The sequence below is a fragment of the Oncorhynchus mykiss genome, chromosome 5 (assembly GCF_013265735.2).
Source record: "Oncorhynchus mykiss isolate Arlee chromosome 5, USDA_OmykA_1.1, whole genome shotgun sequence".
NCBI lineage: Eukaryota > Metazoa > Chordata > Actinopteri > Salmoniformes > Salmonidae > Oncorhynchus > Oncorhynchus mykiss.
The window spans coordinates 3,924,284-3,944,133 of NC_048569.1; the positions used below are offsets into that span (position 1 = coordinate 3,924,284).

At 44.2% G+C, this 19,850-nt stretch overlaps 1 protein-coding gene across 2 annotated transcripts in view; it reads right to left on the reverse strand.

Annotated features, from left to right (window-relative positions):
• Positions 1-19,850, reverse strand: part of LOC110513199 (netrin receptor DCC-like) — a 632,990-nt gene that overhangs the window by 139,742 nt on the left and 473,398 nt on the right. For both annotated transcript variants that reach the window (XM_036976622.1, XM_036976621.1), the window contains exons 18-19: positions 15,252-15,390; positions 5,919-6,026 (exon numbers count right to left, since the gene is read on the reverse strand). In XM_036976622.1, the coding sequence (XP_036832517.1) occupies positions 5,919-6,026; positions 15,252-15,390 (247 nt within the window). The remainder of the gene's footprint in view (positions 1-5,918; positions 6,027-15,251; positions 15,391-19,850) is intronic.

Consider the following 19,850-nt stretch of genomic DNA (forward strand, 5'->3'; position numbering starts at 1 on the left):
GCAGAGATAACCTGATACCTTCCAGGTCATTCAGTACGACAAGCAGAGATAACCTGATACCTTCCAGGTCATTCAGTACGACGAGCAGAGATAACCTGATACCTTCCAGGTCATTCAGTACGACGAGCAGAGATAACCTGATACCTTCCAGGTCATTCAGTACGACGAGCAGAGATAACCTGATACCCTACAGGTCATTCAGTACGATGAGCAGAGATATCCTACAGGTCATTCGGTACAATGAGCAGAGATAACCTGATACCTTCCAGGTCATTCAGTACGACGAGCAGAGATAACCTGATACCTTCCAGGTTATTCAGTACGACGAGCAGAGATAACCTGATACCTTCCAGGTCATTCAGTACGACGAGCAGAGATAACCTGATACCTTCAAGGTCATTCAGTACGACGAGCAGAGATAACCTGATACCTTCCAGGTCATTCAGTACGACGAGCAGAGATAACCTAATACCTTCCAGGTCAATCAGTACGACGAGCAGAGATAACCTGATACATTCCAGGTCATTCAGTACGACGAGCAGAGATAACCTGATACCTTCCAGGTCATTCAGTACGACGAGCAGAGATAACCTGATACCCTACAGGTCATTCAGTACGATGAGCAGAGATAACCTTATACCCTACAGGTCATTCAGTACGATGAGCAGAGATAACCTGATACCTTCCAGGTCATTCAGTACGACAAGCAGAGATAACCTGATACCTTCCAGGTCATTCAGTACGACGAGCAGAGATAACCTGATACCTTCCAGGTCATTCAGTACGACGAGCAGAGATAACCTGATACCTTCCAGGTCATTCAGTACGACGAGCAGAGATAACCTGATACCCTACAGGTCATTCAGTACAATGAGCAGAGATATCCTACAGGTCATTTGGTACAATGAGCAGAGATAACCTGATACCTTCAAGGTCATTCAGTACGACGAGCAAAGATTACCTGATACCCTACAGGTCATTCAGTACGATGAGCAGAGATAACCTGATATCCTCCAGGTCATTCAGTACGATGAGCAGAGCTACCCTACAGGTCATTCAGTATGATGAGCAGAGATAACCTGACACCCTACAGGTCATTCAGTACGATGAGCAGAGATAACCTGATACCCTACAGGTCATTCAGTACGATGAGCAGAGATAACCTGATACCTTCCAGGTCATTCAGTACGACGAGCAGAGATAACCTGATACCCTACAGGTCATTCAGTACGATGAGCAGAGATATCCTACAGGTCATTCGGTACAATGAGCAGAGATAACCTGATACCCTACAGGTCATTCAGTACGATGAGCAGAGATATCCTACAGGTCATTCAGTACAATGAGCAGAGATAACCTGATATCCTCCAGGTCATTCAGTACGATGAGCAGAGCTACCCTACAGGTCATTCAGTATGATGAGCAGAGGTAACCTGACACCCTACAGGTCATTCAGTACGATGAGCAGAGATAACCTGATACCCTACAGGTCATTCAGTACGATGAGCAGAGATAACCTGATACCTTCCAGGTCATTCAGTACGACGAGCAGAGATAACCTGATACCCTACAGGTCATTCAGTACGATGAGCAGAGATATCCTACAGGTCATTCGGTACAATGAGCAGAGATAACCTGATACCTTCCAGGTCATTCAGTACGACGAGCAAAGATTACCTGATACCCTACAGGTCATTCAGTACGATGAGCAGAGATAACCTGATATCCTCCAGGTCATTCAGTACGATGAGCAGAGCTACCCTACAGGTCATTCAGTATGATGAGCAGAGATAACCTGACACCCTACAGGTCATTCAGTACGATGAGCAGAGATAACCTGATACCTTCCAGGTCATTCAGTACGACGAGCAGAGATAACCTGATACCCTACAGGTCATTCAGTACGATGAGCAGAGATATCCTACAGGTCATTCGGTACAATGAGCAGAGATAACCTGATACCTTCCAGGTCATTCAGTACGACGAGCAGAGATAACCTGATACCTTCCAGGTTATTCAGTACGACGAGCAGAGATAACCTGATACCTTCCAGGTCATTCAGTACGACGAGCAGAGATAACCTGATACCTTCAAGGTCATTCAGTACGACGAGCAGAGATAACCTGATACCTTCCAGGTCATTCAGTACGACGAGCAGAGATAACCTAATACCTTCCAGGTCATTCAGTACGACGAGCAGAGATAACCTGATACATTCCAGGTCATTCAGTACGACGAGCAGAGATAACCTGATACCTTCCAGGTCATTCAGTACGACGAGCAGAGATAACCTGATACCCTACAGGTCATTCAGTACGATGAGCAGAGATAACCTTATACCCTACAGGTCATTCAGTACGATGAGCAGAGATAACCTGATACCTTCCAGGTCATTCAGTACGACAAGCAGAGATAACCTGATACCTTCCAGGTCATTCAGTACGACGAGCAGAGATAACCTGATACCTTCCAGGTCATTCAGTACGACGAGCAGAGATAACCTGATACCTTCCAGGTCATTCAGTACGACGAGCAGAGATAACCTGATACCCTACAGGTCATTCAGTACAATGAGCAGAGATATCCTACAGGTCATTTGGTACAATGAGCAGAGATAACCTGATACCTTCCAGGTCATTCAGTACGACGAGCAAAGATTACCTGATACCCTACAGGTCATTCAGTACGATGAGCAGAGTTAACCTGATATCCTCCAGGTCATTCAGTACGATGAGCAGAGCTACCCTACAGGTCATTCAGTATGATGAGCAGAGATAACCTGACACCCTACAGGTCATTCAGTACGATGAGCAGAGATAACCTGATACCCTACAGGTCATTCAGTACGATGAGCAGAGATAACCTGATACCTTCCAGGTCATTCAGTACGACGAGCAGAGATAACCTGATACCCTACAGGTCATTCAGTACGATGAGCAGAGATATCCTACAGGTCATTCGGTACAATGAGCAGAGATAACCTGATACCCTACAGGTCATTCAGTACGATGAGCAGAGATATCCTACAGGTCATTCGGTACAATGAGCAGAGATAACCTGATACCTTCCAGGTCATTCAGTACGACGAGCAAAGATTACCTGATACCCTACAGGTCATTCAGTACGATGAGCAGAGATAACCTGATATCCTCCAGGTCATTCAGTACGATGAGCAGAGCTACCCTACAGGTCATTCAGTATGATGAGCAGAGGTAACCTGACACCCTACAGGTCATTCAGTACGATGAGCAGAGATAACCTGATACCCTACAGGTCATTCAGTACGATGAGCAGAGATAACCTGATACCTTCCAGGTCATTCAGTACGACGAGCAGAGATAACCTGATACCCTACAGGTCATTCAGTACGATGAGCAGAGATATCCTACAGGTCATTCGGTACAATGAGCAGAGATAACCTGATACCTTCCAGGTCATTCAGTACGACGAGCAAAGATTACCTGATACCCTACAGGTCATTCAGTACGATGAGCAGAGATAACCTGATATCCTCCAGGTCATTCAGTACGATGAGCAGAGCTACCCTACAGGTCATTCAGTATGATGAGCAGAGATAACCTGACACCCTACAGGTCATTCAGTACGATGAGCAGAGATAACCTGATACCTTCCAGGTCATTCAGTACGACGAGCAGAGATAACCTGATACCCTACAGGTCATTCAGTACGATGAGCAGAGATATCCTACAGGTCATTCGGTACAATGAGCAGAGATAACCTGATACCTTCCAGGTCATTCAGTACGACGAGCAGAGATAACCTGATACCTTCCAAGTTATTCAGTACGACGAGCAGAGATAACCTGATACCTTCCAGGTCATTCAGTACGACGAGCAGAGATAACCTGATACCTTCAAGGTCATTCAGTACGACGAGCAGAGATAACCTGATACCTTCCAGGTCATTCAGTACGACGAGCAGAGATAACCTAATACCTTCCAGGTCATTCAGTACGACGAGCAGAGATAACCTGATACATTCCAGGTCATTCAGTACGACGAGCAGAGATAACCTGATACCTTCCAGGTCATTCAGTACGACGAGCAGAGATAACCTGATACCCTACAGGTCATTCAGTACGATGAGCAGAGATAACCTTATACCCTACAGGTCATTCAGTACGATGAGCAGAGATAACCTGATACCTTCCAGGTCATTCAGTACGACAAGCAGAGATAACCTGATACCTTCCAGGTCATTCAGTACGACGAGCAGAGATAACCTGATACCTTCCAGGTCATTCAGTACGACGAGCAGAGATAACCTGATACCTTCCAGGTCATTCAGTACGACGAGCAGAGATAACCTGATACCTTCCAGGTCATTCAGCCTTAAAACAGTCTTTAAAGATTTCAGTAGAAGCCTGGTATTTGACTGACTGTATCCCAAAGGACAGATTGACTGACTGTGTTCCCACATAGTTAGTGTGGAGAGCAGGGAACAAGGAAACAGCATCCATCTACCACACACACCGTTCTGTCCACAGGGAGCACTCTATTGGCCGTAGTCTGACTTCAGTCGTCATCAGGATCATTACTGGAGACTGATTTACAACATTGAGGAGAGGAGAAGGGTGGAGAGGAGAAGGAGAGGATGGGGGAGGGGGGAATAGGGGAGGAAAAGGGGGGTAGGGTGGGGGAAGAGGAAGGGTGGAGGAAGAGGAATGGAGGGGGAGGAGGGGAAGAGAAGAAGGGAGGAGGAGGGGAGGAGAGGAAGGGAAGGGAGGGGTAGTGGAGGAGAGGAAGGGAGGAAAGGAGGGGTGGAGAAGGAGAGGAAGGGAGGGGGAGGAGGACTATGGGTCTTCTATGGGAGAAGGGGAGGGTAGTGCTTGGGTCCAAGGTGGAGACAGTAACAGTACTTTAGACTAGATAAAGGGTAAAGGGTGGAGACAGTAACACTACTATAGACTAGATAAAGGGTACAGGGTAGAGACAGTAACAGTACTATAGACTATATAAAGGGTCCAGGGTGGAGACAGTAACAGTACTATAGACTAGATAAAGGGTCCAGGGTGTAGACAGTAACAGTACTATAGACTAGAGAAAGGGTCCAGGGTGGAGACAGTACTATAGACTAGATAAAGGGTCCAGGGTGGAGACAGTACTATAGACTAGATAAAGGGTCCAGGGTGGAGACAGTAACAGTACTATAGACTAGATAAAGGGTCCAGGGTGGAGACAGTAACAGTACTATAGACTAGATAAAGGGTCCAGGGTGGAGACAGTAACAGTACTATAGACTAGATAAAGGGTCCAGGATGGAGACAGTAACAGTACTATAGACTAGATAAAGGGTCCAGGGTGGAGACAGTACTATAGACTAGATAAAGGGTACAGGGTAGAGACAGTAACAGTACTATAGACTAGATAAAGGGTCCAGGGTGGAGACAGTAACACTACTATAGACTATATAAAGGGTCCAGGGTGGAGACAGTAACAGTACTATAGACTAGATAAAGGGTCCAGGATGGAGACAGTAACAGTACTATAGACTAGATAAAGGGTCCAGGGTGGAGACAGTACTATAGACTAGATAAAGGGTACAGGGTAGAGACAGTAACAGTACTATAGACTAGATAAAGGGTCCAGGGTGGAGACAGTAACAGTACTATAGACTAGATAAAGGGTCCAGGGTGGAGACAGTACTATAGACTAGATAAAGGGTCCAGGGTGGAGACAGTACTATAGACTAGATAAAGGGTCCAGGATGGAGACAGTACTATAGACTAGATAAAGGGTCCAGGGTGGAGACAGTAACAGTACTATAGACTAGATAAAGGGTCCAGGGTGGAGACAGTAACAGTACTACAGACTAGATAAAGGGTCCAGGATGGAGACAGTACTATAGACTAGATAAAGGGTCCAGGGTGGAGACAGTAACAGTACTTCTGTTCTTACCCATGATCCGTCCGTTAGTCTCCATTGGGGGTTGCCAGCTAATCAGAATAGCTCTGGGTCTCCCCTCACGACTGATTACCGTCAGGTCCTTGGGGGCGGAGCTGGGAGCTGTCAGCCAATCAGGATAGGAGAGAAACAGGAAATAAAGGGTCAGAGGTCAAGTTTATACCACAAACAACATCAGTCCTAATTCTGTCATCACGTCATCACACATTGATGCTGATTTGAGGCTTAATTAATCCTGAGGTTTAATTAATCCTGATGTTTAATTAATCCCAAGGTTGAATTAATCCCGAGGTTGAATTAATCCTGAGGTTGAATTAATCCCGAGGTTGAATTAATCCCGAGGTTGAATTAATCCCGGGGTTGAATTAATCCCGAGGTTGAATTAATCCCGAGGTTGAATTAATCCTGAGGTTGAATTAATCCTGAGGTTGAATTAATCCCGAGGTTTAATTAATCCCGAGGTTGAATTAATCACGAGGTTGAATTAATCCCGAGGTTTAATTAATCCTGAGGTTGAATTAATCCCGAGGTTTAATTAATCCTGAGGTCTAATTAATCCCGAGGTTGAATTAATCCTGAGGTTGAATTAATCCTGAGGTTTAATTGTATCCTCTAAGTACAGTAAACTGCCACAGCACCTCCTGCATTGTCCTTAAAGGTGGACTCGGTGAAACGGCGTTGCTACGAGCAGCACCACAGATATTTAGACGAGAGAGATGTGAGACAGTCACACACACTACTAAATCTGTACATGTGCACACGGGTTTGCTTCACGCTGTTCACAGCCTGGTAGCCAGGGCATGAAAACAGAGGACAAGTTGAGCATCGCGCTTCACCGCTCTTCGTTGTCGCAGAAATGTACCCATGCTGTTTATTTTCTGTATCTATGTCATATCGCGGCATTTAATTGGCCAGACATAAAGGGGCCAATGGCAACCATCGATGGCAACCAGATGATCGACCAGCTGATCTCTCGTTAAACCATCAATAAGTGCTATATTCACCTACACAGCTGATCTCCGTTATTGGTCACCTGATTATCTCTCCCTACAAGATGATGTGGGTGTTATCTTAGCCTTGTTACCAAAAGGCTGTTATGATACGTTCAGCAGCTGGTGGGTTTTATCATAGGAATAGTTTCATCTTGCTTGTTGAGCAGACTTAGTGCGGGTTTAGCTATTTGACAATCATTCAACTGAAATAATGTATTTCCTCATTTACCACGGCAAATCTACTGCGGCAATTTACCCCGACACGTTGTGAACACTTTGTAAACACTTTGTAAACCCTTTGTAAACACTTTGTAAACCCTTTGTAAACACATTGTAAACACGTTGTAAACACATTGTAAACACTTTGTAAACACGTTTTAAACACGTTGTAAACACGTTGTAAACATGTTCTAAACACGTTGTAAACACATTGTAAAAACGTTGTAAACACTTTGTAAACACGTTGTAAACCCGTTGTAAACTCATTGTAAACACATTGTAATCACGTTTTAAACACATTGTAAACTCATTGTAAAAACGTTGTAAACACTTTGTAAACACGTTTTAAACACGTTGTAAACACGTTGTAAACACGTTGTAAACACGTTGTAAACACATTGTAAACTCATTGTAAACACATTGTAATCACGTTTTAAACACGTTTTAAATACATTGTAAACACGTTTTAAACATGTTGTAAACACTTTGTAAACACATTGTAAACACGATGTAAACACGATGTGAACACGTTGTATGAAGGAAAACTAATGGTGTAGCCAACTAATATTATTGTATTTGTTTCTGTTATTGTATTTCTGTTATTGTATTACTGTATTTGTTTCTGTTATTGTATTTCTGTTATTGTATTATTGTATTTAAAATAAAATGGTCTGACATTGTCATTTCTTATCAAGAACAGAGGTAAAATATCGCCGGACACTCCGTATATAAAATGTGTAACTATTTTAAATATATTTTTTTAACCTTTATTTAACTAGACAAGTCAGTTAATTAAGAACAAATTCTTAGTTACTATGACGACCTACACTGGCCAAACCCGGATGACGCTGGGCCAATTGTGCGCCGCCCTATGGGACTCCCAACCATGGCCAGTTGTGATACGGCAGGGTAGCTAGTGGTTAGAGTGTAGGGGGTAGGCAGGGTAGCCTAGTGGTAAGAATGTTGGACTAGTAACCGGAAGGTTGCAAGTTTAAACCCCCGAGCTGACAAGGTACAAATCTGTCAATCTGCCCCTGAACAGGCAGTTAACCCACTGTTCCTAGGCCGTCATTGAAAATAAGAAATTGTTCTTAACTGACTTGCCTAGTTAAATAAATACAAAATAAAATTGTCCTGTACTTGCTTAGTTAAATAAAGGTTTATAATAATAATACAGCATGGAATTGAACCAGGGTCTGTAGTGACGCCTCAAGCACTGAGCTGCAATGCCTTAGACCGCTGTGCCACTCCGGAGCCCAACAAATCAAGTCAATTGTAACTGAGTTATAGAATGTATTTTTTTTTTAATCAAATTCAAATTTTGTGAATGAACTAAGTTATTTTTAATCGTATACAGGGCATTCGGAAAGTATTCAGACCCCTTGACTTTTTCCACATTTTCCTGATTCTAAAATGGATTTAAAAAAAAAATTCCCTCATCAATCTACACACATGAGCCCATAATGACATTTTTAAAAACAGGTTTTTAGAAATTTTTGCAAATGTTTTAAAAATACAAAAATGGAAATATTATATTTATATAAGTATTCAGAACCTTTACTCAGTACTTTGTTGAAGCACCTTTGGCAGCGATTACGGCCTTGAGTCTTCTTGGGTATAACACTACAAGCTTGGCACACCTGTATTTGGGGAGTTCCTCCCATTCTTCTCTGCAGATCCTCTCAAACTCTGTCAGGTTGGATGGGGAGCGTCGCTGCACAGCTATTTTCAGGACTCTCCGGAGATGTTCGATCGGGTTCAAGTCCAGGCTCTGGCTGGGCCACTCAAGGACATTCAGAGACTTGTCCCGAAGCCACTCCTGCAATGTCTTGGCTGTGTGTTTAGGGTCATTGTCCTGTTGGAAGGTGAACTTTCGCCCCAGTCTGAGGTCCTGAGCGCTCTGGACCAGGTTTTCATCAGGGATCTCTCTGTACTTTGCTCTGTTAATCTTTCCCAAGTTCCTGACTAGTCTCCCAGTCCCTGCCGCTGAAAAACATCCCCACAGCATAATGCTGACACCACCATGCTTCACCGTAGGGATGGTGCCAGATTTCTCCAGACCAAAGTGTTCGAAGTGTTCAATCTTGGTTTCATCTTGTTTCTCATGGTCTGAGAGTCTTTAGGTGTCTTTTGGTAAACTCCAAGCAGGCTGTCATGTACCTTTTACTGAGGACTGCCTTGACCTGTCGTTTGTCTGCCTTGACCTGTCCTTTGACTGCCTTGACCTGTCGTTTGCCTGCCTTGACCTGTCGTTTGTCTGCCTTGACCTGTCGTTTGTCTGCCTTGACCTGTCGTTTGTCTGCCTTGACCTGTCCTTTGCCTGCCTTGACCTGTCCTTTGCCTGCCTTGACCTGTCCTTTGCCTGCCTTGACCTGTCCTTTGTCTGCCTTGACCTGTCCTTTGCCTGCCTTGACCTGTCCTTTGTCTGCCTTGACCTGTCGTTTGCCTGCCTTGACCTGTCGTTTGCCTGCCTTGACCTGTCGTTTGCCTGCCTTGACCTGTCGTTTGCCTGCCTTGACCTGTCGTTTGCCTGCCTTGACCTGTCCTTTGCCTGCCTTGACCTGTCCTTTGCCTGCCTTGACCTGTCCTTTGCCTGCCTTGACCTGTCGTTTGTCTGCCTTGACCTGCCGTTTGCCTGTTTTAAAGAATAAACTTCTGTTTTCTTCAACACTGTGCGTCAAACCTTAAAACGTGGTCGTTTTTTTTCTTAAGTTTATTTTTTGGTTGCCAGTTTGCTTTAACACACAGGTCCATGTAATCTCCAGTTGAATGAAATCCAATGGTAATGTTACACAGTGCTTCATTCCTCCTGCTGGTTGCAACGCTCCCCAGGAGACCTTCTAACAACACAGTCTGTTATTGGCTAAACAAAAGGGAATTGTAAAAAAACATGTGTCTTTCTGTAATGAAATGTGATCTGTGGACAGGATTCCCTGATTGCAGCAAGAACATATACCCCTAAAGGGTTCTTAGGTTGTCCCCATAGGATAACCCTTTTTAGTTCCAGGTAGAACCCTTTTTAGTTCCGGGAAGAACCCCTTTTTACTTACAGGTAGAAGAAGTATTTTGGATTCCATGTAGAACCCTCTGTGGAAAGGGTTCTACCATGAAGTGGGAAGGGTTCTACCTGGAACTAAAAAGGGTTCTACCTGGAACTAAAAAGAGTTCCTCAAATGGTTCTCCTATGGGGACAGTGGAAGAATCCTTGTAGGTTCTAGACAGCATCTTTTTTTTCTGAGTGTATCTTGCACACGCTCTGAGACCAACACTCTCCGCTGAAAACAACTAAATTATGAAACTAAATTAAACATCAAAATCTTTGTTTGAAAAGTACTACCCCAGGACTTCCAATCCAACAAACAGTTGGAGTGGTTGTGTGGTTTTTATTTAAACGTTTGAATTAATAACTATGTTTGTTCTTACATCAAACCATTTTCATATGTTCCCGTGTGTCCATTCCCACACCATAAAAGGCACAGTGGTGCATCAAAAGTAGTGCTCTATATAGGGGATAGGGTTTAATTTGGGACACACAGTGTGTTACACCAAAAGGGAACTGGCATTGACTTTGATTAAGTGGCTGATACAACAGAGCTTTTCCACAGCAGCACATTATACTAAAAAGCATAGAATGTCAATGCATTTCTAAAAGAGGATTGGGTTGACAAATGAATGTAGACATTTAGAAAGTACACGCTGTACTATTTCATAAGAATAATTGGAGTAGCAGCGAATACATATAATTTAGTGGTGATGACAGGCTGTGGAAGTTATTTTTCACAGAGAGAGAGAGAGAGAGAGAGAGAGACAAAAGGCAAGGTCAAAATGGTGAGAAAGAGAGAGACAGAGAGAGAGAGAGAGGGAGAGAGACAGAGAGGGAGAGAGAGGGAGAGAGACAGAGAGACAGAGACAGAGAGAGAGAGAGAGAGAGGGAGAGAGAGAGAGAGAGAGAGAGAGAGAGAGACAGAGAGAGAGAGAGACACAGATAGAGAGACAGAGAGAGAGAGACAGAGACAGAGAGAGAGACAGAGAGAGAGAGAGAGAGAGAGAGAGAGAGAGAGACAGAGACAGAGAGAGACAGAGAGAGAGAGAGAGAGACAGAGAGAGAGACAGAGAAAGAGAGGAGAGGTCAAGAGAAAGAGAGAGAGAGAGAGAGAGATAAAGGAGACAGAGAGAGAGAGAGAGATAAAGGAGACAGAGACAGGGTGTGATAGATACTGTAGACAGAGAGAGAGATAAAGGAGACAGAGACAGGGTGTGATAGATACTGTAGATAGAGAGAGAGATAAAGGAGACAGAGACAGGGTGTGATAGATACTGTAGATAGAGAGAGAGATAAAGGAGACAGAGACAGGGTGTGATAGATACTGTAGATAGAGAGAGAGATAAAGGAGACAGAGACAGGGTGTGATAGATACTGTAGACAGAGAGAGAGATAAAGGAGACAGAGACAGGGTGTGATACTGTAGATAGAGAGAGAGATAAAGGAGACAGAGACAGGGTGTGATACTGTAGATAGAGAGAGAGAGACAGAGAGAGACAGGGTGTGATACTGTAGATAGAGAGAGAGACAGAGACAGGGTGTGATACTGTAGATAGAGAGAGAGAGAGAGATAAAGGAGACAGAGACAGAGAGAGACAGAGACAGGGTGTGATACTGTAGATAGAGAGAGAGAGACAGGGTGTGATACTGTAGATAGAGAGAGAGAGACAGGGTGTGATACTGTAGATAGAGAGAGAGAGACAGGGTGTGATACTGTAGATAGAGAGAGAGAGACAGGGTGTGATACTGTAGATAGAGAGAGAGAGACAGGGTGTGATACTGTAGATAGAGAGAGAGAGACAGGGTGTGATACTGTAGATAGAGAGAGAGAGACAGGGTGTGATACTGTAGATAGAGAGAGAGACAGAGACAGGGTGTGATACTGTAGATAGAGAGAGAGAGACAGGGTGTGATACTGTAGATAGAGAGAGAGAGACAGGGTGTGATACTGTAGATAGAGAGAGAGAGACAGGGTGTGATACTGTAGATAGAGAGAGAGACAGAGACAGGGTGTGATACTGTAGATAGAGAGAGAGAGACAGGGTGTGATACTGTAGATAGAGAGAGAGAGACAGGGTGTGATACTGTAGATAGAGAGAGAGACAGAGACAGGGTGTGATACTGTAGATAGAGAGAGAGAGACAGGGTGTGATACTGTAGATAGAGAGAGAGACAGAGACAGGGTGTGATACTGTAGATAGAGAGAGAGACAGAGACAGGGTGTGATACTGTAGATAGAGAGAGAGAGACAGGGTGTGATACTGTAGATAGAGAGAGAGACAGAGACAGGGTGTGATACTGTAGATAGAGAGAGAGAGACAGGGTGTGATACTGTAGATAGAGAGAGAGAGAGAGACAGGGTGTGATACTGTAGATAGAGAGAGAGAGAGAGATAAAGGAGACAGAGACAGGGTGTGATACTGTAGAGAGAGAGAGAGACAGGGTGTGATATATACTGTAGATAGAGAGAGAGATAAAGGAGACAGAGACAGGGTGTGATACTGTAGAGCGAGAGAGAGAGACAGGGTGTGATACTGTAGATAGAGAGAGAGAGAGAGACAGGGTGTGATACTGTAGATAGAGAGAGAGAGACAGGGTGTGATACTGTAGATAGAGAGAGAGAGAGAGACAGGGTGTGATACTGTAGATAGAGAGAGAGAGAGAGATAAAGGAGACAGAGACAGGGTGTGATACTGTAGAGAGAGAGAGAGAGACAGGGTGTGATAGATACTGTAGATAGAGAGAGAGATAAAGGAGACAGAGACAGGGTGTGATACTGTAGAGAGAGAGAGAGAGACAGGGTGTGATACTGTAGATAGAGAGAGAGATAAAGGAGACAGAGACAGGGTGTGATACTGTAGATAGAGAGAGAGATAAAGGAGACAGAGACAGGGTGTGATACTGTAGAGAGAGAGAGAGAGACAGGGTGTGATACTGTAGATAGAGAGAGAGAGAGAGACAGGGTGTGATACTGTAGATAGAGAGAGAGAGAGAGATAAAGGAGACAGAGACAGGGTGTGATACTGTAGATAGAGAGAGAGAGAGAGACAGGGTGTGATACTGTAGATAGAGAGAGAGAGAGAGATAAAGGAGACAGAGACAGGGTGTGATACTGTAGATAGAGAGAGAGAGAGAGACAGGGTGTGATACTGTAGATAGAGAGAGAGAGAGAGATAAAGGAGACAGAGACAGGGTGTGATACTGTAGATAGAGAGAGAGAGAGAGACAGGGTGTGATACTGTAGATAGAGAGAGAGAGAGAGATAAAGGAGACAGAGACAGGGTGTGATACTGTAGATAGAGAGAGAGAGATAAAGGAGACAGAGACAGGGTGTGATACTGTAGATAGAGAGAGAGAGAGAGACAGGGTGTGATACTGTAGATAGAGAGAGAGATAAAGGAGACAGAGACAGGGTGTGATACTGTAGATAGAGAGAGAGAGATAAAGGAGACAGAGACAGGGTGTGATACTGTAGATAGAGAGAGAGAGAGAGAGAGACAGGGTGTGATACTGTAGATAGAGAGAGAGAGACAGGGTGTGATACTGTAGATAGAGAGAGAGAGACAGGGTGTGATACTGTAGATAGAGAGAGAGAGAGAGACAGGGTGTGATACTGTAGATAGAGAGAGAGATAAAGGAGACAGAGACAGGGTGTGATACTGTAGATAGAGAGAGAGAGATAAAGGAGACAGAGACAGGGTGTGATACTGTAGATAGAGAGAGAGAGAGAGACAGGGTGTGATAGATACTGTAGATAGACAGAGAGAGAGAGAGAGAGAGACAGGGTGTGATACTGTAGATAGAGAGAGAGACAGGGTGTGATAGATACTGTAGATAGAGAGAGAGAGATAAAGGAGACAGAGACAGGGTGTGATACTGTAGATAGAGAGAGAGAGAGAGACAGGGTGTGATAGATACTGTAGATAGACAGAGAGAGAGAGACAGAGACAGGGTGTGATACTGTAGATAGAGAGAGAGACAGGGTGTGATAGATACTGTAGATAGAGAGAGAGAGGGTGTGATAGATACTGTAGATAGAGAGAGAGAGAGAGACAGGGTGTGATAGATACTGTAGATAGAGAGAGAGACAGGGTGTGATAGATACTGTAGAGAGAGAGAGAGACAGGGTGTGATAGATACTGTAGATAGAGAGAGAGAGGGTGTGATAGATACTGTAGATAGAGAGAGAGAGAGAGACAGGGTGTGATAGATACTGTAGATAGAGAGAGAGACAGGGTGTGATAGATACTGTAGAGAGAGAGAGAGACAGGGTGTGATAGATACTGTAGATAGAGAGAGAGAGGGTGTGATAGATACTGTAGATAGAGAGAGAGAGAGAGACAGGGTGTGATAGATACTGTAGATAGAGAGAGAGACAGGGTGTGATAGATACTGTAGAGAGAGAGAGAGACAGGGTGTGATAGATACTGTAGAGAGAGAGAGAGACAGGGTGTGATAGATACTGTAGAGAGAGAGAGAGACAGGGTGTGATACTGTAGATAGAGAGAGAGAGAGAGACAGGGTGTGATACTGTAGATAGAGAGAGAGAGAGAGATAAAGGAGACAGAGAGGGAGAGAGACAGAGACAGGGTGTGATAGATACTGTAGAGAGAGAGAGAGAGAGAGACAGGGTGTGATAGATACTGTAGATAGAGAGAGAGAGAGAGACAGGGTGTGATACTGTAGATAGAGAGAGAGAGAGAGATAAAGGAGACAGAGAGAGAGAGAGAGACAGAGACAGGGTGTGATAGATACTGTAGAGAGAGAGAGAGAGAGAGGGTGTGATACTGTAGATAGAGAGAGAGATAAAGGAGACAGAGACAGGGTGTGATACTGTAGATAGAGAGAGAGACAGGGTGTGATACTGTAGATAGAGAGAGAGACAGGGTGTGATACTGTAGATAGAGAGAGAGAGACAGGGTGTGATACTGTAGATAGAGAGAGAGAGAGACAGAGACAGGGTGTGATACTGTAGATAGAGAGAGAGAGATAAAGGAGACAGAGACAGGGTGTGATACTGTAGATAGAGAGAGAGAGGGTGTGATACTGTAGATAGAGAGAGAGAGGACTCACCTGCTTCGTAAGTGGTGGCATGAGCGGTCATACTCCACGTGCTAGACTTGCGGCCCTTGGTAACCATGACAGCGAACTCGTACATGGTGTTTGGCTTAAGGCCAGTGACGGAGTGGCTGAGGGCTGTTGTGTCTGCAGACTAGAGAATGAAACAGGAAGTGAGTTCAACAATGGTTCTGTTGTGTCTGCAGACTAGAGAACGAAACAGGAAGTGAGTTCAACAATGGTTCTGTTGTGTCTGCAGACTAGAGAACGAAACAGGAAGTGAGTTCAACAATGGTTCTGTTGTGTCTGCAGACTAGAGAACGAAACAGGAAGTGAGTTCAACAATGGTTCTGTTGTGTCTGCAGACTAGAGAACGAAACAGGAAGTGAGTTCAACAATGGTTCTGTTGTGTCTGCAGACTAGAGAACGAAACAGGAAGTGAGTTCAACAATGGTTCTGTTGTGTCTGCAGACTAGAGAACGAAACAGGAAGTGAGTTCAACAATGGTTCTGTTGCCGACAAACACGTTACTCAGTAACAACTTCAGTCGAAACGATTTTAATGAACATTTCAAAACGTGACAGTGAAAGAGCAAAATGTTTTAAGAATTACTGTGGCGTTTCTGCTGCAATAATCACACTTCTATTCACACTACACCTAATATAAAGCCAACATGGCCACGTGATTATTAGTAGGGGCAGTTTGGACCTGAAACAGACACTTTCATTCACCACAAACTACCTTCTCAGACTGTTAGCCAACGTCTGGGAATGGTCACCGCTACAAAACAAATGGGACAACGTTAGTTAACGTCAGGGAATGGTCACCGCTTACACAAAACACAAAACAAATGGGACAACGTTAGTTAACGTTAGGGAATGGTCACCGCTTACACAAAACACAAAACAAATGGGACAACGTTAGTTAACGTCAGGGAATGGTCACCGCTTACACAAAACACAAAACAAATGGGACAACGTTAGTTAACGTCAGGGAATGGTCACCGCTTACACAAAACACAAAACAAATGGGACAACGTTAGTTAACGTTAGGGAATGGTCACCGCTTCCACAAAACAAATGGGACAACGTTAGTTAACGTTAGGGAATGGTCACCGCTTCCACAAAACAAATGGGACAACGTTAGTTAACGTTAGGGAATGGTCACCGCTTCCACAAAACAAATGGGACAACGTTAGTTAACGTTAGGGAATGGTCACCGCTTACACAAAACAAATGGGACAACGTTAGTTAACGTTAGGGAATGGTCACCGCTTACACAAAACAAATGGGACAACGTTAGTTAACGTTAGGGAATGGTCACCGCTTACACAAAACAAATGGGACAACGTTAGTTAACGTTAGGGAATGGTCACCGCTTACACAAAACAAATGGGACAACGTTAGTTAACGTCAGGGAATGGTCACCGCTTACACAAAACAAATGGGACAACGTTAGTTAACGTTAGGGAATGGTCACCACTTACACAAAACAAATGGGACAACGTTAGTTAACGTCAGGGAATGGTCACCACTTACACAAAACAAATGGGACAACGTTAGTTAACGTCAGGGAATGGTCACCGCTTACACAAAACAAATGGGACAACGTTAGTTAACGTCAGGGAATGGTCACCGCTTACACAAAACAAATGGGACAACGTTAGTTAACGTCAGGGAATGGTCACCGCTTACACAAAACAAATGGGACAACGTTAGTTAACGTCAGGGAATGGTCATCGCTTACACAAAACAAATGGGACAACGTTAGTTAACGTCAGGGAATGGTCACCGCTTACACAAAACAAATGGGACAACGTTAGTTAACGTCAGGGAATGGTCACCGCTTACACAAAACAAATGGGGCATGTTAGTTAACGTCAGGGAATGGTCACCGCTTACACAAAACAAATGGGACATGTTAGTTAACGTTCGCAAATTATTTCCCTTGAACGCACCTAGTGTAACGTCAAAAATGATTCTGCCAGAAAACCACATTGGTGAGGTCTGCACAACGCATCACCGGGGACAAACTACCTGTCCTCCAGGACACCTACACCACCCGATGTCACAGGAAGGCCATAAAGATCATCAAGGACATCAACCACCCGAGCCACTGCCTGTTCACCCCGCTATCATCCAGAAGGCGAGGTCAGTACAGGTGCATCAAAGCTGGGACCGAGAGACTGAAAAACAGCTTCTATCTCAAGGCCATCAGACTGTTAAACAGCCACCGGTAACATTGAGTGGCTGCTGCCAACACACTGACTCAACTCCAGCCACTTAATAATGGGAATTGATGGGAATTGATGTAAAATATATCACTAGCCACTTTAAACAATGCCACTTTTGTTTACATACCCTACTTTACTCATCTCATATGTATATACTGTACTCGATACCATCTACTGCATCTTGCCTATGCTGCTCTGTACCATCACTCATTCATATATCCTTATGTACATATTCTTTATCCCCTTACACTGTGTACAAGACAGTAGTTTTGGAATTGGTAGCTAGATTACTTGTTGGTTATTACTGCATTGTCGGAACTAGAAGCACAAGCATTTCGCTACACTCGCATTAACATCTGCGAACCATGTGTATGTGACAAATAACATGTTGATATTGATTTGGTGTTTTCCTCCGTGCTTTTGTTGTTATAACTCATTTTTTATTTTTTATAATTTTTACCCCTTTTTCTCCCCAATTTCGTGGTCTCCAATTGTTTTTTAGTAGCTACTATCTTGTCTCATCGCTACAACTCCCGTACGGGCTCGGGAGAGACGAAGTTTGAAAGTCACCATAACCACAACCACAACCACAACCACACCACCTGAAGACTGTTAACACAACCACAACCACACCACCTGAAGACTGTTAACACAACCACACCACCTGAAGACTGTTAACACAACCACAACCACACCACCTGAAGACTGTTAACACAACCACAACCACAACCACCTGAAGACTGTTAACACAACCATACCACCTGAAGACTGTTAACACAACCACAACCACAACCACCTGAAGACTGTTAACACAACCACAACCACACCACCTGAAGACTGTTAACATAACCACACCACCTGAAGACTGTTAACACAACCACAACCACAACCACCTGAAGACTGTTAACACAACCACAACCACACCACCTGAAGACTGTTAACACAACCACACCACCTGAAGACTGTTAACACAACCACAACCATACCACCTGAAGACTGTTAACACAACCACAACCACACCACCTGAAGACTGTTAACATAACCACAACCACAACCACCTGAAGACTGTTAACACAACCACACCACCTGAAGACTGTTAACACAACCACAACCATACCACCTGAAGACTGTTAACACAACCACAACCATACCACCTGAAGACTGTTAACACAACCACACCACCTGAAGACTGTTAACACAACCACAACCATACCACCTAAAGACTGTTAACACAACCACAACCACACCACCTGAAGACTGTTAACACAACCACAACCACAACCACCTGAAGACTGTTAACACAACCACAACCATACCACCTGAAGACTGTTAACACAACCACAACCACACCACCTGAAGACTGTTAACACAACCACAACCACACCACCTGAAGACTGTTAACACAACCACAACACCTGAAGACTGTTAACATAACCACAACCACCTGAAGACTGTTAACACAACCACAACCACACCACCTGAAGACTGTTAATATAACCATAAAACCTGAAGACTGTTAACACAACCACAACCACACCACCTGAAGACTGTTAACACAACCACAACCACACCACCTGAAGACTGTTAACATAACCACAACCACACCACCTGAAGACTGTTAACACAACCATACCACCTGAAGACTGTTAACACAACCACAACCACACCACCTGAAGACTGTTAACACAACCACAACCACACCACCTGAAGACTGTTAACACAACCACAACCACACCACCTGAAGACTGTTAATATAACCACAACCACCTGAAGACTGTTAATATAACCACAACCACCTGAAGACTGTTAACACAACCACAACCACACCACCTGAAGACTGTTAACACAACCACACCACCTGAAGACTGTTAACACAACCACACCACCTGAAGACTGTTAACACAACCACAACCACACCACCTGAAGACTGTTAACACAACCACACCACCTGAAGACTGTTAACACAACCACAACCACTCCACCTGAAGACTGTTAACACAACCACACCACCTGAAGACTGTTAACACAACCACACCACCTGAAGACTGTTAACACAACCACAACCACACCACCTGAAGACTGTTAACATAACCACAACCACACCACCTGAAGACTGTTAACACAACCACACCACCTGAAGACTGTTAACACAACCACAACCACACCACCTGAAGACTGTTAACACAACCACACCACCTGAAGACTGTTAACACAACCACAACCACACCACCTGAAGACTATTAACACAACCACAACCACACCACCTGAAGACTGTTAACACAACCACACCACCTGAAGACTGTTAACACAACCACAACCACTCCACCTGAAGACTGTTAACACAACCACACCACCTGAAGACTGTTAACACAACCACAACC